This window comes from Salvia hispanica, chromosome 2 (assembly GCF_029641045.1).
Source record: "Salvia hispanica isolate PSC_SH4W2 chromosome 2, Shi_PSC_v1, whole genome shotgun sequence".
Classification (NCBI taxonomy): domain Eukaryota; kingdom Viridiplantae; phylum Streptophyta; class Magnoliopsida; order Lamiales; family Lamiaceae; genus Salvia; species Salvia hispanica.
In genome coordinates, this window is record NC_142693.1 from 9,010,690 (window position 1) to 9,034,913 (window position 24,224).

Genomic DNA, 24,224 nt, shown 5'->3' on the forward strand with positions numbered 1-24,224 from the left:
GTTTTCTAGAAATTATACCTCAAATTCTCCGTTCACATCCCCAAATGTAAAAAAAATTAAAAGATCACTATCTATTGACTAAACAGATGACTAGTTCTGATACAGTATAACAAAATATTGTTGTAATTTATGTCTATACAATAAAAAATTAATCAAGCTAGCTCTTTCATAAGAACCAGGCATTTAGGCAATTCACAATAGGGGGTGATAAAAACCGCCGATCGATCACCGGTTTTATCGTCCCCTATTGCACGAAAACCGCCAATCAATGACGCACCCTCATGCCCGATGTGTACTCTATGCCGATGACTCATGCTATTTTAGCAATCAAAAGTGTCACCCGCAAGTGTACGTGATAAGTAGCACGTGACAAGTTAAAATTATCGATTCACGAAGACTAAAAGCCGGTTTGAGTACTATGATGCAATATCAAACACTATCTAGACTAATAAAGGTGGTTTTTGGTTTTCTTAACTAGAAACAAAGAACAAGTAAGCAAATTAAGACAAGTTAACCAAGCAAAGCAAATAAAACATGGTTTTCACACAAATTGGGAAAGGTGGGGATATGGATCCGTTAGTATGGATCATGGGTGTCTCCTAGGGATCATACTCATCTATTGGATCTCATGTGTGGTTAGGAAAGTCGGGATGATTGGTTAGACCTCCTCTCAGGTGCATCTAACACGTGGATCAATCTCTAGTGTAGGAGTCTCCTCCATAAAATTCGAGATTGACTCCCTAAAACAACGGACCCAAGCCCTCTCTCTAGCTCATGCATCTCGATCACATGTAATGCACGGACTTGTTGATTACCCAACCATTCTAATCATGCATCTCTCAATGTTAACAATTAGAACAATATATATCAAATTGGTAGCTAAGCAATTGGATAATAAGAGCTCAATAACCAACAAAACCAACACAAAGAGATAAATTGCATAAATCAAAGTTCAACCCATGGATTCAATACAAACTTTACCAAATTCCTAAAGATGATCTAGCTACCCATGATCAAAGTCAAAACAAAAGACAATACAAAGAAAACAAAGGAAAACATGGATAGAAATGGAAACTAGAACTCCCTATAGGTGGAATTGATGTTGGGCATCAGTAGGTATCGCCCGGCCGGGCGTTCTGGAAAAATCGCGCTGTAGCCTTGAAACTGGGCGTTTTGCCGGATGAAAAACCCCTGGCCGGGCGAACTTTCTGGAATCCTCGTCTAAACGCCCGACCGGGCGTTTTGTATATGGAAAACGCCCGGCCGGGCGAACTCTCTGGAATCAACCTGTTCGCTTCGTTTTGTCCGTTTTAGACCTATTTTTGCATCAAGACTGACATACTCATTAACTCTAAAAATGGCAAATAAGTGGGTGAAACCTAGACTTTATACCTCAAAATATTCAACAACATGTGTTAATCACCCACCTAAACACTCTAAACTATGAGTTTGTCAGCCGAACGTGATCGGCGGTCGATCGGAGTCTATTGCCGGCCCGACCGCTGATAAAACAGCCGGTCGCGCGGTTTTTTTTTTAAAACTTTATTCCTTAAATTCACACTATAATACCACTTCTCATCTCATTTCATTCACACCTACACTTCAATTTTACATATCTCTCTCTTTCTCTACTCGAAATGGATTCCGGTGATGACAATGAGACTGTGGGTGCCAGAACACACAACTTCAGCTCTCCGGAGCTATATTGGTCACGATGTTGATCCGTTCTTAATCTCGATTAATTATTCATCTTTCAAATATCATAGCTAATATAGGTGAGCTTACGAGGTAGCGAATTAAAAAAGCATTGTGAGCTTAGAGCATCTCCAATAGGGGCGGATGTCCCTCGTCCTTCCTAACGGACTTTCTAAAAACACCTCCTGCCACGTCATAAGGACCTCCAACAGCACTGCCACGTCATAAGGACTTCTCACTGTACAGTGGCGGACATCCCAAGGACTTCCCGCAATAAAATAAATTCACAAATTCACCAAATTAAACAATTTACGGAATTAAAATTTAGACACGAATACGGGAAAAATGCAACGATTTTATTTTTAAAAAAAGCATACATATGTGTTGAATTTATATAGTTTGCCGCTAGCCGAACGGGGGTCTCGCTGATATGTTTGCCGCTAGCCTAACGGGGGTCCCAACAGTATAATATGTTTTTGTTTTAGGCCTTCATTTTATATGATATTACATGCGTTTGAGTTTTTTTTAAAATCGTACATATAGAGTTTGCAACGAGCCGTATATTTACATATAGAGTTTGCAACGTACCGTATATTTAGAGTTTGCAACGAGCCGTATATTTAGAGTTTATAAAAAAATAAAAATAAAAAATCTCATCGGACGTCCGCCGCGGACGTCCGTCGGCATGCCACAATGGCGGACGTCCGCCCACTGTCGCGACGGACGTCCCGGGAATGCCGCGGATCTCCCGTGTCCGCTACGGACATCCGCATCCGTCCCGCCGCGCCTTATGGCGGACGTCCCCGACGGACGTCGGGCACGCCTGTCAGACGCACGCAGCTGGAGATGCTCTTACGAGGAAGCTAATCAAAAAAGCATTCTTCCCCCTCTCTATCTTCTAGGTCGAAATTAAGTGAAAATGAGGGTTGATAGTTGATGAGAAGAATTGTCACAGATCACTTAACTATTCCAGTAAAAGTTAATAAGGTATCAGTCATTATTTGCAAAAAAAAAATCATTGGACTTTATCGATCAGACTGTTAATCAATTTGAATGACGAATTTCCCCTAAAAATGAATGAGGAACGTGACTGCCTGGAAATGACCGAAAAGCCCTTGAAGTCGCTATCACTACCAGTATATATAGCGCGATTCATCCCCTTTCCCTCCACTCCCAATTTATGAAAAGTTCAGTTGCAGCAAAGATGGGTGATGAAGAAATCACTTTCTCCCAACACCAAGACAACATCTGCGATCACCTCTCCACCGGCAACAGACAGTCTCCTCTATCCCGCTCAATTCTTCAAGAACCCCTTCCCAAGAAGCCCATTCTCAAACACGACCACTTCGGCTACAAGAAACTCTCCCTTTCTCAGTATTTCACCCCCGCGCCGCTCCGCCGCACTATTTCAGAACCAATTTATTCTCCGGGCACCACCAATTCCACCGCGGCGCCTCCAAGATCGTCGGAAATCCCCAATTCTCCAGCTCCAGTCAATGCTGGCCAAGAAATGGCGCCGCCCGCTCTACACCGCACAATGTCCGCTCCGATTCCTGTCTTCGCCGCCACTCCGCCGCGCCCATCCGCCGGGAGGAAACCTTCTAGGTCTCCCACCCGCGGAGAGAATCCCAGTGCCAAGGCTTGTTTTTTTCTTTTTAAATACGTGTCGATTATTTTTTTCTCTTGTTCAATTGATTTGGGGGAAAAGCGATTAATTAGGTTTTTTTTCAATTAGGGCAGAGGTTGAAGAGGATGAAGGAGCGGTTGAAAGTGATGAGCGAGTGGTGGAACCAAGTTGCCAGTGAAGACGATGATGAGGAAAATCTTGAATCCGAAAATGATAACGATCCCAAGGTCTTGATTCTGTTCACAAATTCCTCCTATTTTTAATTGTTAATTCAATGTCCACAAATTCCTTCAATCATTTGCACATTGATTTCATAAATTCAAGTATCTGCCTTAGTGTTATTCCATTTTGCTCTGTGATGTTTATAAAACAACCCTCAATAATGATTATGTTAGTATTTCTGTTTGCATTGTGTTTGATCAAATAATGTTTCTTGTGTTGTCTGCTTCTTTTGAATTTGGGGGTTTGCCTTCTTATGATCAGTTGAACTGTTATGGCCTTAGCTTACTTGTTTACCATCTCTAGTTTGGAAAGGGATTTATTGATATTTCAGGATCTGTAATGGTAATAAGTTACTCTAGTAGTGGTTCAGATTTCTGTTAAACTGCTTTGGTCGTGTTATGATGAAACTCGAAATGTTTTCTTACCTTTTAGCTTATTATCTTTCACTTGGGTCAAAACCAGACGAATTTTTTCTAATTTATTTGGATTAGAAGTGTAGGAAAACTTCTTTAAGTGTTTTTTGATTTCTTCAGCTATGTTTTTTCTTTGATACTGCTTTGAGTTCAGTACATTCAGTCTTTGGTCCTTGTGAAATGGACCTTGGTTTTATCGATGCTTCTGAAGTCTGTTTACATGTTGCATAGGACTGATGTTGCCATTTTTTTCATATATCATGGTATTCTGATTGCTTTTATTGAATACTGGGTTTTTATACAGTTGAGCACTGTTAATGTACGCTTTAACTCAGAGCACGCTTCTACTGACACTGTTTATCATCATATCTAGTGTTGTTGTAGTTTTGTTATATCATACACTCAGTTGCAACTACAATAAGGGTTAGATTTGAACATTTTACATGGCGCATTGTGATTGATGTTGATTAGCTGTTATTAAAGGAATTGGTGATGTAACATTGCAGGAAGAGTGTGAAGGAGAGGCTGAAATTCCTTCACAAGAAGCTGTGTTTGTGGAGAAGAGTGGAGAATGCCTAGTCCTCCATTTCAAGTGCCCTTGTGGTGATGGCTACCAGATTCTGCTTTCTGGGGACAACTGCTACTACAAACTCACTAATTTCCGAAACAGCTGAGGATAAATCTTCTACCTCGAAGATTTCTAGTGACTGACTGACTGATCAAATATTAGACATGCTCGTTCGCTTGTGTAATCTACACCTCATACATACATCTTGTGATTAATATTCATGTACAAAGAATTTTGCTGGGGTATCAGTATATGTTCATTGATTTGTTTCTTTGCTAGACTTTGATGAATTAGCATTGAAACTCGAGTCCAGTGTTTGGTTTCACTTCACTATAGGAGAACTATTTGAGAAAACTGACTACCTGTCTTTGTTTTTACACCTTTTCCTCTGAATATTAATTACCTGTATAATCAAGAGTAACATCTACTGTTAAAACTTGCACATTCCTAATAATCTCCATCTTTCTTAACAATACTAATACTGATAAAATACATGATTACAAAACAAAACTACCATCCCTAATCGAAATACTCAATGAAGTCAACTATAATCTATGAAGTTGTTAATGCCAACAGTGGTCGTGCCGGAGTGGTTATCGGGCATGACTAGAAATCATGTGGGCTTTGCCCGCGCAGGTTCGAATCCTGCCGACCACGTTTTTTACATTTTTTATCATACATTTTCCAAAGAGGTTAGTTGGTGTAATATTTTTGAAGTACAATTATAAGAACTAGTATTTCGTTTCATGATTGGTGCTTATTGTCATCAACAAGCAAACAAACCATTATATTGGTTTTGGCCGTAATTCAAAAAGGACTATAGTTTATCTTCATATTTAAGGATGCATTCAACTAAACATTACAAAAAACCGATAAAATTCAGAAATACATATGTACACTCCACAACAATTTCAATGATGCCTTAAATCACTCGATATGATCGGTGAGTTATGCCTCATAGTAAATCTAAAAAAATCATTTACAATCAAGAGTTGTTGTTTTATGCCAAGAGCCAGAAATTTTTATGTGTTTTACTATTAAGAAGATATCCTCCTCCGTTAGCTTTTCTCTGCACTGCAACACATGTGCACTTACTATTCTCAACCGCATACTCTGCCGTGTCGGCCAATCCTTTCAATGACAAACCTCTTCTCGCCCTAAACAACAATACCAACATTCATTAAGAGGTGCATTATAATGCTAACTTTTCTTAAATTGCCAACTTGTCAATTCATCAATGCACTGTATTAAAAATGTCATCACAGTGTATTATAATTTTGATTGAAATCATAAACTCACCCTAAAATCGATTTGGAAAAAGCACTCCTCTTTTGGCCTATAATAAGAAGCTCAACATTGCTAGCGGCGCTGTGGGCAACAATGACCGCGCCCTTCTCCTTTCCTTCCGGCACCTCCGCCTTCTCCACCGATACCTTCACCATCGGCTTAGCAGCCGCGCACGCGCGCTTCATCCCATCGAGAAAATCCACCTCTCCTCCTCCTCCTCCTCCTCCTCCACGTCCACTGCGACCACCGACACTTCCCTCACCGGAAGAGGTGGGCCCCCCGAGACGGGGGGCAGCCGGGGATATTGGATTCTTGAACAAGCCGCCGAAGCCGGTCTTGGGGGGCGGGGCGGCGTGCTCGACGTGGAGGAGGATCAAGGTGTCGTTGTCCACGACCGCATGCGAGAGGGCGTATTGTAGCGCTCCGGCGGCCTCGCGGCTGCCGTCAGCCACCACCATTACTCGGCGTGCCGCCGCGGTATCGTCTCCCATTGTTCGTCTACCTTGATTTTCTCTCTCTCTTTTTTTTTATGGGAATTGATAGATTGGAAGGTTTGTGGTGTGCTAATTAAGAGGTCCTCATGCATGCTAACTTTTTTTTGTCTCTCCATTCTCTATATTTGCATTAAAACTTGTGGGAGTTTATGTTTCATATACCGTTAAAATCAGTTATCAAGGATAGCCATCCAAATTCTACGAATATATTATCCATTCCACTTGATATAAAATACTCCTACTATCTCTATATTCGAAAAACAATAAAATTTTAAAACGGCACAAGTTTTACTACATAGTAACTGATAAAATAAGGGAAATGAATTAATAAAGGAAGAGAGATAAAAAAAATGGATAAATTAGATTGAAGAAAAAAAGAAGTGGAAATAGTGTTAGTGGATTGTCGGATCCATTTCCTAAAATTAAAAGTTTATAGTTTTAGGGACGGAGGTAGTATATAGTTTATTAATTTATCAATCTGCTTTTTAAATAATCTTGTATATCTTTTTTATGAATGAAATGTGATAGAAATCCATGGATTCCATCTTAAAACCAATTGGTGATAGGAGGAGGGGCACATGAGACTTGTATAGTGGATTAAGCTCTTTTAATATACCGATGTGGGATACTTTTTACATTCATTTTATGTTTCGATTGCCAACACCCTCCCTCAAACCCTTTAAGATGAACCTTGGAGGGGTTGGACTTTTTTATGATTGGTTGGACAACTGCCCAATTTTTTCTCGATCGGTTGGACCATTGGCCCAAATTTTAAGCCCAGATATACTGCTGGGTCAGTCATTTAAATTTGACCCACAATTAGCGACCCGCTCTGATGCCATGATAAAAGGATCGGTAAAAGGCTCATGTATTATTTTATGATGATCTTGGTTTACATAGGTACAAGGTTTATATAGACTTTGGAGCATCCACATAAGGAAAACCTAATTAGCATAATTATAGTGATCGACATCTTCTAAGTATGGTATAGAATAAATCAATATCCTCTGATCTTCCAGACCTCATGTAATCTTCTTCTAACAAAATGAGCTGATTATTAATCGATTTCTTCAATCAACGTTGACGGCATTGATTTATCATTAGATCTCTTCGGTGAGGGACCCATTTTGGACCCCACCGCCTTATCAATGCGGATTTTTTCAACTCACGATTTTCGACGACCAAGACATCAATTTTACCTTATAGAAATTAGACTTTTTTTTTTTACGTCTCCAAATAGCAAAATGAGACTATTTTTTTTGGACGGATATGAATAGTATATACAATGTCAATCTATCATCGCCTTTACATTTGCTGGAAATACGATTTATCAGATTCGATCTTCACATATATTTTGTTGCTCTCTCAAACATAATGATGTAATCTCTGTTTTAGCAATAACCCTAATTTCGCAATACGCTTGATGTTTCATTTGGCCTTAACTTCCAAAATAAAAATAAAAAACAAATAAACTTTACGACCATTTTGTCAAATAAAAAATCGTGCTATGCTCTCCTAAAATTGTTAATTAGCCACTGAATAGAAAATTGAGATATAAATTTTGCAATTGAAGCATGTGTTGATGATTAAAGCAGAAGATGTGTGTGTGAATGAATACCCACGTAGTTTTTAATTCATCAGAAACCAGAATGTTGATATATAAGGGAATATTAAGATTAGTCCCTTCCTCTCAAATCAATAATCAATAAGGCATTCTGCAGAATTGCCCAAAGAATACATACTCACAGCAGCTAAATTAGCCAGTGACCGGAAAAATCCAAAATCGACCACCGCATCAGCACAACCTTTCCTTCTCTACTTTCGTAGCATTCCTCTTTAGCAAATTGTCAACTGCAATTTATCTTTGCGACTTGTTAGATTGGGAACCAGCCTGCCACAAACAAGAAACACCGTTGAGCTTGCTGGTCCTCGGCCTTAAAGACATATTTGAGGACAGCTTCCGCTTCATAATGCCATGCTCCATGAGTCCGGATTGTGCGAATAAGAAGCTTATTCTCATTCTTGTAATTTTATGAGGTATCACGAGCAACTTTCCTATTCCGATGTTGGAACCTTCAACCAAAACACATAAAATTATACTATGATATAAGCAATTGAGCAATTGAAGAGGAAATACTATATGATTTAGGTATGAACATGTTATAACCATTAAGTGCTTCACCATATGGATTGCCAAAATCATAATTAAACCAAAAAATTAATATTGATTAGCACACATGATGAGCATTCTCTACCTCCACCATGTTATTATCATCTGGAATGAGGGATTTCTTGGAACTGAAGCCGAGCGAACCATCACATTGAAGGATCCTCAGCTTTCCTTCCTGGCACGTTAAAAAAAACCATATTTGAAGTAAAAACTGATTCATAAACTTGAAAAACATACGAGTTAGTTTTCTTCTTTACCTTGGTTCCGTATACAAGCCCACCTCCAACTAAAGGGTGGAAGCAAGCTACATTAACCTCATCCTCTGCACTTGGAAGAACTCGCACAAGTTCCATATCAGAAACTCTATAGACCTGTAAGATCACCAAAGATCTAAGAGACATGGAAAACACAATAATAGTAACACTCAATTCTATGGCCCTCATGTCCTTGAGAAGGCTTTAGCAAGTAAATCTTGTTATGCAAGTATTTCCAAATTCACAATTGATTGTACAGCAAAAACAATAGAAAGATAAACAGCCGGTGCAAATCATGTGAAACCTGCAAAAGCAAAAGAACATCAAAATTATAATTCATGAAACAGCTTACCTCCAGAATAGTGTATATGGGTACTGTTGTATCTCCACCAATGACAACACTTTTAAGAAGTGAACTATGACGCCGACCATAGGCAAGTAAAAGATGCTCAGAGGTTGGAGAAAACTGCAAGCCAATAAAAAAGGACATAACACATCGACTTCCCATGGAAAACATGCAGATTAATAGTATAAATTTGAGCAAACAATAAAGATTACAATACACCAGTGAAATCGACATCATCAAATCAAATAAATGACTTTATCTCCAGCAGAGAATGCATATACAAACAGCTTGATCGAGAAAAGCACAGTGCCATAACTGGAAGCAAGATAATGGAACATCATGCACCTGTAGAACCTAGCCCAAGAGACACAAAGATAGGATATATATTTATGTAGTTTAAGTACTGGCAATTAATGTCATTGGCCTACTCCAGTTATACCCAGCTTCTCCTACATTTATGTTATATAGCATCAAACTAGATCTCTTCAAAAGTATATGCAAGTACCAACTAACCCAAAAGAATTACCTTACAGAGAAGACCAGCACAAGTAAATGGTAAGAATATTAGCTAGATCTGAGAGCCACATATGCACTATTTCACCAACCTACTCAGTAAATATTGTGCATCCATATTCTACCATGAAACATAACAGTGTAGTGTTTGCAGAATCTGTATCTATTACTAGCAGTTTCAAAAGATATACTCCCTCCGTCCCAATAAATATGAAACATTTGGTTTCTGGCACGGGATTTTATGTAGTGTTGTTTTGTGAGTTGATGAAGAGAGAGTAAAGTAGGAGAGAGGGAAAAGTAGAGAGAGTGATGTTTCCATTTTTGGAAACGTTTCATTTTTAGTGGGACAATCTAAAAAGGAAAACGTTGCATTTCTAATGGGACAGAGGGAGTACTACTTATCTACTTTAACTGGACGACAACCTCGAACTTCATATAATCACTCGAAAACAATAGAGATATCTGAACTAAATATCTCAGAAATTCGTTTTTGAAACAAACCTTCCAACAGAGTCCAATATACAATATTTAAGAGCAGGTTTCACCCAAAACAATGTTCAATTTCAAGCTCATAATTTCGATTAAATCCTGCAATACAACTAACCTGTATTGATGTCAAACAGTGAGCAGCTCTGATTGCCCGAGAGGCCAGAACAGATCCAAATCTACAGGAACAGAGTTATCATCCCTTTATGAATTTATTTTATTTGGTTGATTATGTAAGGTTCCACTATTGCAGCAAAAAACAAAAGAAACAGACTCACGTGCTCTTTTCAAGGGAATATATTCTTAGCTCATACATAACCCGTTGAGCTGAAATCGGATGTCGAGTAGGTGATGTCGAGGCCTCAATTACACCATGAATTGGGCTATTAAACCCTGGATCAACATCCGTTGATGGTAGAATGCATGCTACACAGACTGCCAAAAACCTTCCACAAGGTGAAAAATGAGCACCCATTTCACTGCAAAAACATATTCCATGTAAGAATATAGAACAATCCAATTTTCAAAGCTAATAATTAGGTGAATTCCGCAATATCCATACCTACAAAGTACGGCATGAGGAATTATTAACTGACATCGTCCTGAATCAAGAGGTGTGGATGGATTTTTTAAATTATAAGACCATATTCTAAGCTTTACGGTACAAGGCAACTCAGCAGCCACAGCCAGTGATGTGGCAACCTCAGACTGGATTTGGTTCATGAAAGGCTGAGCATTGCTCTGATCAGGTTGGATACTGTTAAAAGCAGCAGTATCTCCAGATCTTGCTGTTGAAATTGCACGGGTGCGTCGAGACTGGTTGCGCAAGCCAGATCTTCTAGGAATCCTTAAATTACTGCCTGTACTAAGAGATACTGGACGAACGACTGTTGATAGGTCCCCTATAGCACTATGGGAAGGCAGACCTCCATTACTGTCTCCATTTTGTGAGTGCATTGCACGTTGGCCAGCTTGGCTTTGACCAATCAACCAACCCTGCAAAAATGGCAGCTCCCAATTTGCTGGGTCACCAAATGGAAAAAACTGATTGCTTCTCCCTTGAGCTAGCATATCTGTGTGCATTGCATCCCTTGCATGCTCAGAAACAGCATTTCCAATTTCCCTTGTTGAATGATTATTTCGCCGCTCATCTTGTGTAGTAGAGCTACTAGATTCTATCGGAGACAATACCAGCTCATATTGACCAGATGGAGTTGAATATGTGAGCAATCGCACAGAGGCAGAAGTATCCACCCTTTGTTGTGAAGCATAAGAGCTAATATCCACATCACTCTGTTGTGAAGTCCCATCATCTATGCTGAGTGAGGGCCATATTAAAAACGGTACAGGCATGGCGGGAACATCATTTCTTGAATTTGACTGATAGTTTGTATGTTCATCTGCCAAATATATAGTAGGGGGAGGGTAGTGCAAGTAGCCACGCGAAGTTGCAGGGATCATTGAAAGGTCAGATGAGTTAAGATCATTGACCTGGAAAAATCAGTATTACATACTGATCACCGATAATAAATTTTGTAACACCACCAGAACAAATACCTCAGCAGTCAGAAGAAATGGTGTAGCATGTGGGTGGAAATGCACAGCCCGAAGCGTACGGCGAGTCTTTAATATAGTCGTTGGTGAGGAAGCATTGCGTCCCTTGGTGTAATGCCACATGTAGAGCTGCCACATAAGCAAAGGTTAGCGGCATATAGCCACAAAATCTGAATCAAAGGTGCGCAATCTAGGTTTCTAACCTTGTGACCAGAGGCAACGGCTAAAATTTCCCCTCTGGCATGGAATGCAATTGAAGCTATCGGACGATCTGCATGAAAGGTATTTCACCAAGAAATTTGATAAGGTTTATATTATAACTGAACAGAAACAGAAACTGAATAGCTTAAATTTAGAAAAGAAAAATTACGAAAATTCCGCGATCCTATACACTTGGCAGCTTTTGCATCCCATAATCGAACTTCATGGTCAAGACTTCCACTAGCGAGAATGTCAGGATAAAGTGGATGAAATCTAACCTGCAGGAAGTCCATATAAATGATCAGGCAAGTATTGCATGTAGGACATGCTCAAACTTGAGCCAAAAATGAAGAGCTTACATGACCTTAGGCTAACAAATAAAAGCAGCGTCTATGTAGAAGTCTATGTAGAAAATCAATCTATCAGCATTCCACTTCCCTAGCACCCACATCTCTTATCATATTTCTTCAATAAATAATAGTCCATATTCCATGCATTTTCAGCTATCACAATTCACGAATGTCTCATTAACAAATTGGCAGATCAGAAAACAGCCTTACCACCCAAGGAGTCCTCCGATGACCACTTAACACTTTCAAGCATTCTCCAGTTTGACAACTGATTATTTTCACAGTATGGTCTCCGCTGCCACAATCAAAGATATTACTTTTAGATTTGCACCTGAGATTTTGTATATAACAACATAATACTACATACAGAGAAGGAGAGGGAGAGAGAGAGAGGCGGTAACTGTGTCGATGCAAGTGTCTTTCCATCAGGACTAAAGGCTGCAGCAATTGTTGACCTAGGTCGAGGCTGTAGAGAACAATACTTGGCTGATATATGCAGCAATGACCCTGACTCCACCCTATAGTCCAAATAAGATGATTCTAAACGATTAGCAATTGTTTACAGTGACCCTGACTCAACCCTGTTGCTGATATATGCAGCAATGACCCTTGATAGCAACTGTATTCCATATAAAAACAGATAAACCATAGATACCATGAACGAAGTTCTTGTCTAGCATCTTTGGCTGATTCACATCTAGTTCTGCAGGCACCAGCACAGTGACTGGAGTCCTGGCCCCAAAATTTTCTGGCCGAACGCTTTCTATGAGGAGATACCTCTCTCTGAGCTAACAACTGGAATACATTACTGAAACTGCACTCGGAAGAAAAAATAGAGAATCAACATGATAGTAGAATCATCTTGATTAAAATGAATTTCTCAAATGTCATGATAGTCTTAGTCACTGCTTGTAACTTTATTCATACGAATCCTGGAAACAAGTCATCCAGGCCAGGCTTCTTTTGCAAAAATGCCAAACTTACCAAATAAGTGAAATAACAGAACTGTTATAAGTTTAGAATAACAACATAGGTGCAGAGTAAAATAGTTATAATTCCAGGATACGGTCTACATCCAAAATGTAATAAAAAAATGTGTTACTTATAAAATGCACATATAATCACGTTTAGCACCTAGAACGCGAGAATCAAAGCCCCTAGAGACTATCCAAAAGACTTGCTGAAATATAATAACACGCAAACAGATAATACACTGCTGCACCACATTCAAGATGACCACATTCTTGAGTGGCACGAGATCTTAGGTGGAGTTATTGAGTGGGATATAAAAGTAGAGAGAAAAAAGTAGTTTAATATATTAATGAGGAAGGAGAAGAAAGAAGGCTTATACATTATACATATATGTGTGTAAAGATCTGTTATCCGGTAAACTGAAAATACATTACCATCATATTTATTCATTGCATAGAATGTCTATCATATATACAACTAAACATACGAGCAGACCAAAGCCTTGTAGCTCAAACCCCTTCTGCTTTCACAAAAGAAATCATGCTGATACCATAAGCAGAAACATTCTTGTTATTAAACCCTTAAAAGTGACCTGTGATTAAACAGAGGGCTTGACGCCCATTCTCAACTAGCGCTACATATCTTTCGAACAGTTATTAAACAAACATATGATAGAGATTGATTAGCTAAATTCAACAGCAACTATAGCATTTAAACTCCGAATTATGCTGTTTTACAGAAAAAAAAAAAAAAAAAACAAGTGATTTATCGAACCGCATCTAAATTAGCTCATTGCCTCCAATTTATTAAGATTGATTAAACAAAAAGATCTTGAGTTTTCAGCAAACACATAAAATCAGCTTAATTCAATCATGCACCAATAAATTTCGAGAGAGGAAAAGAAAAAGCAACAGAGGACTACACCGATCGAACTCCATGCATGGAAATAAGGCAAAATTAAGATAGGATTGGGGTACGAAATTCAACCTTTGCCTGGGACGGAATTTCTCGGGAGTGCCTGTATCCACAGGCGGAGGCACGAGCTGCTGGAAACTCAACGACGAAGACGCGGCAGAGGCGGAATTATACGGCCAGATGGAAGATGACATGATCGCAAGCAACGATTCGCAATTTCAAATCAGCAATTCTGGAATGCTGATGCGATTATCATCCTAATACGATTCCAGCATAAACGACGCTTACGTCTACCGATGAAAATGCCCGTCGATTACGGATAATTCAAGGGATTCAGGAGGAGGGAGATCACAGAGGCAGGGAAGTTCGTTGGTGGAGGCGGAGCCAGATTTTCCGGCAAACGGGGGCAAAGGGTATTTTTCAAATTTTAATGATAAAAAAAGGGTTTGTTAATTGCATTATATACTTCGAATTTAAATTATCTAGGTCATCCGCATTAAATTGATTCGTCGTTGTCTGATTCTATAGAATTTGTTATGCACAACCTACGAAGAAAATGTGCTCCATCTCTATAAAAAAAAAAAGGTGAGTACTTTTAGGACCGAAGAAAAATACCGAAATATCAGTCTTATTATATCGAAAAAATACTGAAATATCGAATTTTTGGTATACCGTGACTTTCGGTACGGTATGAAACCTTACCGAAAGATATTGGTAAGGTAACGGTATGAATTTTCAAATACAGCCGCATACCGAAATTCGGTATATACCGTAAACTAAGGTATATACCACAAAAATATAAACACAATTATATATAAAATATATTTTTAAATTATAAAATCTATTGTGAAATATAAATATAATTATGAATAAATTATATTTAATTTATTTTTAAAATTATAAAATATAAACAATATTTTAAAAACTCCTAATTTCTATTTAATTGAGGTTGAAAGTCAGGTATACTGCAAAAGTAAGGTATACCGAGCTTCGGTACGGTATATAAAAAATGAGGTACGATATCGGTATGGAAATTAGTCATACCGAAAATAAGGTATCCTGAAATTCGGTATACCGGAAACTTTAGTCATACCGAAAATAAGGTATCCCTATGATTAAATAATCTCATAACTCAGTTCTAGATAGATTGTACATTGGTATTATTTTATTTTAATAACCGAACACCACCTATGTATAAAAAAAAGTTTTACATGTGTCAATTTAATATAAAATATTTTAAATTAACATAAATCATATAAAATGTTTCATTAAAGTTTCAATTTAATACAATCTGTTAGATTTTCTTTAATACAATTAGTTTTTTCTGTATGTATCATCCTACTACATACTCCCTCTGTTTTTTAAAAATAGGGACATTTGAAATGACACGGGTTTTAATGCACAATTTGGTAAAGTAAGAGAGAGGAAAAGAAAAATTGGTAAACTAAGAGAGAAGAGAAAAAAATTGGTAAATTAGGAGAGAGAGATAGAAAAAAAAGTAATGGAATTAATGTTAGTGGATTATGGGGCCTACTTTAAGTTGCTAATTGTAGTGGTATAAGAGCATTAGCAATGGTTGGCCCCTCCCATAGGGCCCTCCCATTCCATTTCATTTCCACATCATCACTATTTTGTTTTAATTTTTTATTAGAACAAAAAATATTAATATGCAAATCTCGTCGGTTCGTTTCTCATGACGTCGTGCCGCCCTGGCAAGCATGCGTTGCACCACTCGGTTTATGACTTCGTCGTCGGAATCGCTACCGGAAGACATTTAATAATGTACTAGAGATAGAAAGTGTATTGAGATAAAATGAGAGAAGATAAGATGTTGGTGTGGGAAATGTAAATAATGGGATGTGGTATTTATAGTAGAAAAAATGAAATAAAAAAATATTAAAAAAACAAAAAAAAAAGGGAGGGCCATCGGTAGACCCTTGCTCCACAATGGAGGGCCGATCGACGAGCCCTCGTGAACGGCCAAGGCCGATACATCAGCCGATTTGGAGAGAGAGGGGGGAGCCGCCGGAAGGCCCTTCCGCCGCAATGGTGGGGCTATGGAGGCAGATGGGGAAGGCCCTCCCATCGGCCCTCCATTGCTAATGCTCTAAGTGGTAAATAAATTGATGTGTATGGGTGTAAAGATTTCCTAAAATAGAAAGTTTGAAAGTTGTTATTTTTAAAGAATGTACTAAAATGGAAAGAGTTGCTATTTTTAAAAAACGGATGGAGTAATTTATGTCATAAAAACATACTCTCTCTGTGCCACTACAAGTGAGACATTTCTTTTTGACTGTTGTTTTACGAAGATGATAATAAATAGTTAAAGTTGAGAGAAAATAAAGTAAGAGATAAAATAATATAAAAAAGAGTCGTATATATATTACTACCTCCGTCCCCCAAATATTGGCACACTTTGACCCGACACGGGTTTTAAGAAATGTAATGGAAAGTGAGTTGAAAAAGTTGGTGGAATGTGGGTCCTACTTTTAAAGTATTAGTTTATAATAAAATGTGAGTAGGAATGAGTTAGTGGAATATGAGGTCCACTACCAAAAATGGTAAAAAGTGAAGTGTGTCAAACTTTCAGGGACGAACCGAAATGGTAAACTGTGTCAAACTTTCAGGGACGGAGGTAGTAGTATCTTATGACTTTACTTTATCTCAACTTTAACTATTTATCATCATTTTTGCAAAACAACATTCGATATGGAGCGCCCACCTGTAGTGGGACGAAGGGAGTAATATTCAAGAAATATTTGACACATAGCAGCATTCGAGCCTTGGTGATGGGATATTATGATTACTCGAGTTGCTAGGATAGTGAGGGTGAATCGTTATTTTGTAGGTGATATTCAAAGGCGTATTCTCAATCTCAAGGGGTTGACTGACGGCTGTGGATTCTACATAAGACATTATTCCAACACGAGCTTCATCAACAACAACATCCCCCATCCGTCGTCGTGTTGGTACGAAGTGTTTCCAACACAAACCGGTGTAGCAGATGTCCATGCCATTTCTTGGCCTTTGTTAAATCGCCGAGCCGGGCAAACTTTCTGGATTTCGCAAGGCATACTCTCTGACCAAATTTCCAAAATAGTGCAAAAACGCTCAGTCGGGCGTTTTTTCTCTCTCAATTCTCCGGTCGCGCGAATTCTCAGTGCTTCCCCTCTCTTCTACGCGGCTTTAGTAAATCGGCCATAACTCTCTCTACTCCACCATATTCAGATGAGGAGTACAAGATATTCACACAAAGCTATTTCAAAGGCGAAGACATTGATAGACTTTGGGGAGCACTTGGACGCCATCTTGATTGAGCAATTATTGATTGAATCTAGCTGCAGTTGACATCTGATGTACGGCTTCCATGATCGTATCATCCTCCCATTCTTGGGTAAGTTTTGTCCTCAAATCCAAGCTTTCTCTTTTCATCTTATTCTTGGGACACCATTGAGCTTTATTAGATCCTCGGCATGCCTTCTCTCTCATTCCCGAGCCCCAATCGATCCATGTTCACGTCGAAGGAGTGACTCTTGATACTCAATACCCTTGGTCATATCATCCTTCTCTCATTGAAAGGATTTGCCCTAAAATCCGGATTTCGTAATCCTAGAAAACAGAATGAGAGAAAATCAAATATCAAAGTACGATGATAAAGATTATGACTACCAACAACCCTAAAAGATGTTACCACACCAAAATGGTGGGTGTGCTCGAACAAGCTCAAAATCAATACAAAAGCTATGGGAAAACAACAATCTAAGCATTCTTTTATATTGAAGCCCCAAACAAACCACTTGATACAAAATCTTTAATAAAATAACAATAAAATATGTCAACCCCGTTGAACGGCTTGATTGTCATGCAATGAAAGCAAAGATTATACCAAGATACATATGCATCAAAAACTTTGTCATCTTTGTTCCAAACCTTTCCCATACTACTTAAGGCACTATTTATTAACTTCTTCAAAAAATAATTAGTATTCTCAATAGTGCTAGGAGGGCATAAGAAAGGATCCTCATAATAAAACACTTCAAGCCCATCAAGATATCCTTCAAACGAATTATAGTGATATAATGAAATCCCCATCAAGTATCACCTAGTCTCTTCAAAGAAGTTTCTTGATTTTGGCCTATACCATTACCGATTTCCCCATTCTCTATCATTTCAACTAGTCTGTCGTGCTCAATTTGTCGAATCATATCAGCCCTTTTGCAAGAAGATCCACATAATGTTACAATCGAGCTAAGATAACTGAAAAAATCACAAATATATTGATTTATCTTGCACACGGCCACACATACCAATTGAAGTTGGTGGGCAAAACAATGGACATACCAAGCTAATGGATTTTCCTTTAAAATTAGTGTTTTGAATCCATTGCATTCACCTTTCATATTTGATGCTCCATCATATCCTTGCCTCTCAATCTTGACAAAGATAACTTAAACTTAGCAAATAAAGAGTCAATTGCATCTTTCAAACAAACTGATGTAGTTCTTTTGACATGAACCAAAGCTAAAAACCTTTCAATTATCTGGCCATCCTTGTTCGCAAATCTTGACAATTGTCATTTGCTCCTTTTGTTGAGCAATCACGTGACTCATCAACTAGGATAGAAAAGTGTCTATCTCCAAGTTCTCCCAATATATCAAGTGTGGTTTCCACCGCACAAGCATTAACCATATTTTTTTGGATTGATGGAGAAGTCATTTGGTTATTCCCAGGGGCATTTTTCAAAATCACTTTACCAAGTTCATCATCCCTTGAACCATACCATTCTAACAACTCAAGAAAATTACATTTGTTCAAAGAAGTTGATGACTCGTCATGTCCCCTAAAAGGAAAACCTTGAATCAAAAGAAAACGAACTACATCAAGAGTTGCAGTCAATCAAATTTGATATTCCTTTTTTTTGCTGGCATACCTCTACTTACAACATAAGTCACACTTTGCCTTTGATTGACAAAATTTTCATATTATATCCTAGCTTTGTTGTGTGCGCTACTTTTATCCCCAACATGCCCCTTGAATTTTTCTAGTGCCTTTTCCAATTAGAAAAACCACAACTAGTGAAGGCTTCATCTCCCGGTGCCACATAACCACGCTTGAAAAGAAAACAGTAAAAGCAATATGCGGCATGCTTCGCTTCACTATATTCAAGCCAATCATAGTCTTTGTACCAAGCATCTCTAAAACTCCTATTATCTTTTCCTTGACGCGTTTTTTAAAAAATGTTACCCTTTGGTTGACTAGGGCCTTTTGCTACATATTCTCTAGGAATACGATCCCGGATACTCACACCATATTTTGCAATTGATTTTCGTAAACTAGGATAAGCCTTAATTTCACTTTCATCTATACTATCATTCACCAACAAATTTTCTTCATGCTGTGCTTCTGGACCTGAATCCAAAACTCTTAGTCTTTTTCCAAGATATTTCTCCATTCACCTAATGAAACAAAAAAGGAATACAATAAATAATTTTGACAAAATATTATAATAAAGTAACTATCATTTACTCACTTTATATAAGGTGTGTCTATGGGACAACACTTGTCCATTAAAGTCATTAGCATTTAGAACATGGAACCTACCCAATGTTTTATATATACATCACTTCCCATTTTATATTCATTCTAATCTAAGGCAATGATAGGACGAGATGTGTCCGTCTTCCAAGGTGGAACGCGGCTATGAGTGTTAATTGTTACATTCACCATATTAGGAACTAGATCCTCTCAGCACTCTACTTAGAGCATCCATCTTAATATGCCTCTCATTCCCCTTATGGCGTTTATATTCTTCATTCAATATACGACATAGCACTTTTTTAAGCTTTGTAACTCGTTTCCTCATAGCTCCTCTATCATTCACCTATACCCCTTTCACATATTCTCTCCATAGCCCCTATCGCCCCTCGCCACTACACGGTCCACACAGGAAGCTTTGCGGTGTACGTGGTCATTTAATCTTGCATCCATTCTGACTTAAACCTCCTTTAACTCGTTCTTTAGTCTGCCATCATAGTGACCATCATGCTCATGAAATCATTTCCGGCCATAGAGTCACTTGAGCCCACTCCTTTATCAACCCCATCTGGGTGTATCTCATCCATCATATTGGATCAAATACAAGGATACATCAATAGTACCAACAAAAAATAACAACACTAGGATCTAGTCTAAGGGGTTAGTAAAATAAAAGAAGGAAAGATTTAAGAAGATGATCTTACCCCAATGGTAATATCACACCCCCCAAGTCACTCACCAATGTCATTCGGTAAGTTTAGAATATAGTAGGGTTAGTATCGCTCACTCTCAATCCAATTCCCGATTATTGGTACCCGGACAAATCAATCAAGATATACAGCTCAAGAAAATATAGCCACACAAGTAGTAAACATCAAAGTAATAATGATCAAGCATGCGAAAGCAAGGAACTAGGCCTAAGGCAACACAAACAAGCCATATATATGAACTGAAAATGTAGTAAATATAGATTGAACTTTAGGAATTGTTTTTGTATGGTTCCTCAATCTCGAATTGGCTGAAAATCTGTAGATAGCTTAAAAAATGAGTGTATTTCAAGGATAAAATAAGCCCAACAAGTTAGATTTTGAAATAGGGTATGACTTTTCACTTTTTCCCCAACTATACTAAAACAAGGCAACAATATTCGATCAGATCCATAGGAAAACGAAAGAATTTTTGGCTGATATTATATAGGAAATTAGCTAACATATCAAGGTTCATTCACATAAAATTTCAACTCAATCTAACAATAATAGGAAACACAAAGGCTAAAATAAAAATTCAAAGAGACAACAGATCAAACACTTTCTAGGCACCTAGGCTTTAGATATTAAATGATAAAGATCTTTGTGATGAGATCCATGTGATTTACACAATATTATGCCACGATTGTTGATCTACCAAATAAACACAAAAATAAACGAAGATATGGTGGATCTAGCTACAAAAACTAGACACAAACATGAATGGGATAGAAGATTGGAAATGGAAGAATGTGTAAATGATGAATAACTAGGATTAAAACCATAGGACCTTAACCAAAAACATGTAGACAACTCTAGGCAACTTTCATTAATCCTAATCATCCTTTGGCTCCACTACTCAATGGTTGCACTACAATTGATGCATACCTCTAATTTATTTAATCAAAGAAAGAAAACAAGCAACCTACAAAGTAAGAATTGGATAAACCCTAGAATTGGATAAACCCTTTCAAAGGGGAAAACTCACAAAATAGATATCTTAACTCAATAAGTCTCCCTTCAAAATGATACAAAAGATTATTTATAATTAGGGGTTCATTTCCAAGAAAAATGGTCCACGAATTCTAAAAATTAAGGCATCGGATAAAACGCCTGGTCATCGTCAAATCACCCGACCCGAGTGAACTTTCTAGATTCCACAAGGCATACTCCCAATCGCCCGATCGGGTGTTCCCTCTCCTCATTTCGCCCGACCGGGTGAACTCTCTGACCAAATTTCCAAACTAGTGCAAAAACACCTGGTCAGCATTTTTCCTCCCTCATTTCGCCCGGCCGCGCAAATTCTCAGTACTCACCCGATCTTCTGCGCGGCTTTAGTAAATCAACCATTACTCTCACCACTGGACTTCGATTGAAGCGTGCAAGATACTCACGCAAATCTATTTTGAAGGCGAAGACATTGATACACTTTGGAGAGCGTTTGGACATCATCTTGATTGAGTGATTACTGATTGAATCCAACTACAGTTGCCATCTTTGATGCACGGCTTCCATGATCGTATCATATCGCAATTCGTTATGGTTTTGCAGAATATCTCTAAGGTATATGTGCAATATGATAACCAAAATTTGATTAGGCGACTACGTACATGGTTATGTGGACCTTGATCCATACAACGGGGTTGTGTTGCGAGAAGAGTTGACATCATCGATTTTCAATTCTTCCTTATAGCTTATAAATATGTTGCTCACTTATTATCCAGAAGTCCAAACTTTGTAGGAGTAAACTTTACTGCAATATATATTTTGTCTATTGTATCCGAATAAACATCTTAAATATATAAAGTAACCTTATTTCTCGAAAAAAAAGAATTGGCAAAAAAGGCAAATCCAAAAATAAACTGAATTCAAGCCAACATGCATGCATTGATTACACCAAGAAATAAAAACAAACTACTTGGAACACAACAAAACTAGACGAGCGAACAATCTTAACACAAACTAGCTAGGAATTAAATTCATGAACAAAAAAACATGCATGCATGCATTATAACTCCACCAACAAATTCAAGGCACAATGCCGCCGCCGACGCCAACGCCTCCTACTTTCCCAAGCCCGCCGCCGATGCCAATGCCTCCCACTTTGCCGATCCCGCCCCCAATGCCGATCCCGCCTACCTTACCAATCCCGCCGCCTAAGCCACCGAGTCCGCCGAGGCCACCAACCCCTCCTGCACCGCCAACTCCTCCCATGCCACCTACAACCGGCAGCACTCCGACGTAGCCGATCCCGCCCCAGCCGCCTACACCGCCAATGAAGTTTTTTTCATCGGCGACGGCGCCGGCCGAATTTTGTGAAGGGGCTAATGCATTGAGATTAGGGTTTGTTGTTTGGTGATGAGTTGGAATGTTTCTTGCGGATGCATGAGCTGCCACTAGTGCAAGTGCTAGCAAAACAATCAAGGACAATTTTGCCATTTCTCTATCACTCTAGGGGAATGTACTACTAATTGTATAGGGTATGAATTATGAGCTAAGCATACGAGATCTATGGGTATATATAGGCAATTTTTTTGTTTTCATTGAGACGGTGGACAGTTGTGAGAATTGAAATTGAGTAAATATTGGTAATAAATTCTGGTTGTGGCAATCTCGAGAAAGGCGTTGGATTCTGGATGTAAAAGTGAGGGCATGCAGAGGTAGGTGAATCCAAGGAGAGATCAATTAAGGAATTGGTCAGATAGTAAGTCAACTCACAAGAAACAAAATTTGTTTTTACTTTTATCATATTACTCTTTATGTCCCGTAATAGATGACATGCTTAGGGAATGATACGATATTTTAAAAGATGTTGTTTTGTATATTAGATGGAGAGAGAAAATACATTATTTATATTAATGTAAGTGAGTTTTTTCCAAAAAAAAGAAATGCGACATCTTTTGTAAGACAAACTAAAAAAGAAAGTGAGACATCTATTAAGGGACAGATGGAGTAGTATTTTTGTATTGAGATATTCGGCGTGTCTCATTTGATTTTTATTGTATTTTATAAATAGATACTTCATTCATTCATATTTTATTACTGCTTTAAATAAATATTCTTTATGTTCTCTGTTTATAGAATCAGTTTGATTAAGCACATATTTTATGAAATATAAAGAAAAGTGGGTGAAAAAATTAGTGAAGTAATGTAGGTCCTATTTTTAGATATTAATTTTGATGAACTAGAATAAAAGTGTAATGATTTAGTGGAGTATATGGTCCACTATTATCTCAAAATCGAAAAAAAGTAAGTAGAATTTTAAATTACGGGCGTCTCAAAATTTAAATTGAGATATTGTTTCATGGACGAAGAGAAGAACGTATGTATAAAAGTGAAACTCAAACTCCCATTCCACTAATTTTTCTTGCACATTTCTTAAAACCTGTGGTGTATGTAATATTTAATCATGAATATCGTTTGTTAAGTCAAATGAGAAAGATGGGATAAAATGGTCTGATAATTATTTAGCAGCCTTAATTGCAATTGTGCGATCAAATTCTTTTTGTTGATCTTTTCTGGAGCGAATTGTATATTCGTTTCGTATTTTGATGAAATATTGTCGATTTGTTTTTATTTAATAATTTTTGAGCCTATATTAATTTGGATCATGCAATGCAATTCATGCAGCCTCTGATGCGTACACTTGTTGCAAGACCATTCCGGGAGAAATTTATTGTTGGTTGTCTACACTTAATTAATTGCTACTTTATTTAATGGTTGGCACCTAAAATTGGTTGTCATCTATTATTACGAGTTTGTGACATAAATTCGAGTCAGGGTAATCATCAATTTTTCTGAGAAATTTACTTTCTTAATAAATCACCTTTAATCTTTTGGCTGCATTAGGGTTTGTATATTGCATTACGATCTTAC

General features: G+C 38.0%; 4 protein-coding genes, 1 non-coding gene and 1 pseudogene across 6 annotated transcripts; 2 read left to right on the forward strand and 4 right to left on the reverse strand.

The window, feature by feature from the left end:
- Positions 1–2,895: 2,895 nt before the first annotated feature.
- LOC125186339 (uncharacterized) lies at positions 2,896–4,770 on the forward strand. The gene is made up of 3 exons (XM_048082692.2): positions 2,896–3,334; positions 3,436–3,549; positions 4,464–4,770. Exons 1-3 carry the CDS (start codon positions 2,900–2,902, stop codon positions 4,629–4,631), a joined length of 717 nt encoding a protein of 238 aa, XP_047938649.1. The 5' UTR covers positions 2,896–2,899; the 3' UTR covers positions 4,632–4,770.
- Positions 4,771–5,100: 330 nt separating this feature from the next.
- On the forward strand, positions 5,101–5,182 carry TRNAS-AGA (transfer RNA serine (anticodon AGA)). The gene has a single exon. It is a non-coding gene; the product is annotated as a tRNA-Ser (tRNA).
- Positions 5,183–5,331: 149 nt separating this feature from the next.
- LOC125212320 (uncharacterized) lies at positions 5,332–6,380 on the reverse strand. The gene is made up of 2 exons (XM_048112452.2): positions 5,825–6,380; positions 5,332–5,682 (listed from the first exon to the last, which is right to left on the reverse strand). The coding sequence occupies exons 1-2, from the start codon at positions 6,301–6,303 to the stop codon at positions 5,526–5,528; spliced, it is 636 nt and encodes a 211-aa protein (XP_047968409.1). The 5' UTR covers positions 6,304–6,380; the 3' UTR covers positions 5,332–5,525.
- A 1,533-nt stretch (positions 6,381–7,913) lies between these two features.
- Positions 7,914–14,486, reverse strand: LOC125212310 (uncharacterized). Of its 2 annotated transcripts, XM_048112440.2 has the most exons (14): positions 14,140–14,486; positions 12,836–12,994; positions 12,582–12,698; positions 12,391–12,475; positions 12,000–12,108; positions 11,833–11,900; positions 11,633–11,758; positions 10,638–11,566; positions 10,354–10,554; positions 10,194–10,254; positions 9,083–9,196; positions 8,734–8,847; positions 8,562–8,651; positions 7,914–8,379 (listed from the first exon to the last, which is right to left on the reverse strand). In XM_048112440.2, the coding sequence occupies exons 1-14, from the start codon at positions 14,259–14,261 to the stop codon at positions 8,362–8,364; spliced, it is 2,313 nt and encodes a 770-aa protein (XP_047968397.1). In that variant the 5' UTR covers positions 14,262–14,486; the 3' UTR covers positions 7,914–8,361. The 2 variants fall into 2 exon arrangements, with proteins under 2 accessions (XP_047968397.1, XP_088922231.1); XM_089066105.1 differs by lacking the exon at positions 14,140–14,486 and having other exon boundaries at positions 12,548–12,698; positions 12,836–12,987.
- A 4,563-nt stretch (positions 14,487–19,049) lies between these two features.
- Positions 19,050–19,519, reverse strand: LOC148931529 (uncharacterized; annotated as a pseudogene).
- Positions 19,520–22,196: 2,677 nt separating this feature from the next.
- On the reverse strand, positions 22,197–22,843 carry LOC125202079 (uncharacterized). Its single transcript, XM_048100402.2, has one exon. It carries the CDS (start codon positions 22,785–22,787, stop codon positions 22,377–22,379), a length of 411 nt encoding a protein of 136 aa, XP_047956359.1. The 5' UTR covers positions 22,788–22,843; the 3' UTR covers positions 22,197–22,376.
- Positions 22,844–24,224: the final 1,381 nt, after the last annotated feature.

Bases quoted from the DNA above. Each gene is read 5' to 3' on its own strand.
- LOC125202079 (XM_048100402.2), bottom strand. From the start codon at position 22,787: ATGGCAAAATTGTCCTTGATTGTTTTGCTAGCACTTGCACTAGTGGCA.
- LOC125212320 (XM_048112452.2), bottom strand. From the start codon at position 6,303: ATGGGAGACGATACCGCGGCGGCACGCCGAGTAATGGTGGTGGCTGAC. The intron at 5,683-5,824 runs GTGAGTTTATGA...ATTGTTGTTTAG, and splicing joins TTTTCCAAATCGATTTTAGG to GGCGAGAAGAGGTTTGTCAT.
- LOC125212310 (XM_048112440.2), bottom strand. From the start codon at position 14,261: ATGTCATCTTCCATCTGGCCGTATAATTCCGCCTCTGCCGCGTCTTCG. The intron at 11,901-11,999 runs GTAATTTTTCTT...CCTTTCATGCAG, and splicing joins TATAGGATCGCGGAATTTTC to ATCGTCCGATAGCTTCAATT. The intron at 9,197-10,193 runs GTTAGTTGTATT...ATTGGCTTGCAG, and splicing joins ACTGTTTGACATCAATACAG to TTTTCTCCAACCTCTGAGCA.
- LOC125186339 (XM_048082692.2), top strand. From the start codon at position 2,900: ATGGGTGATGAAGAAATCACTTTCTCCCAACACCAAGACAACATCTGC. The intron at 3,335-3,435 runs GCTTGTTTTTTT...CAATTAGGGCAG, and splicing joins GAGAGAATCCCAGTGCCAAG to AGGTTGAAGAGGATGAAGGA. The intron at 3,550-4,463 runs GTCTTGATTCTG...GTAACATTGCAG, and splicing joins AAAATGATAACGATCCCAAG to GAAGAGTGTGAAGGAGAGGC.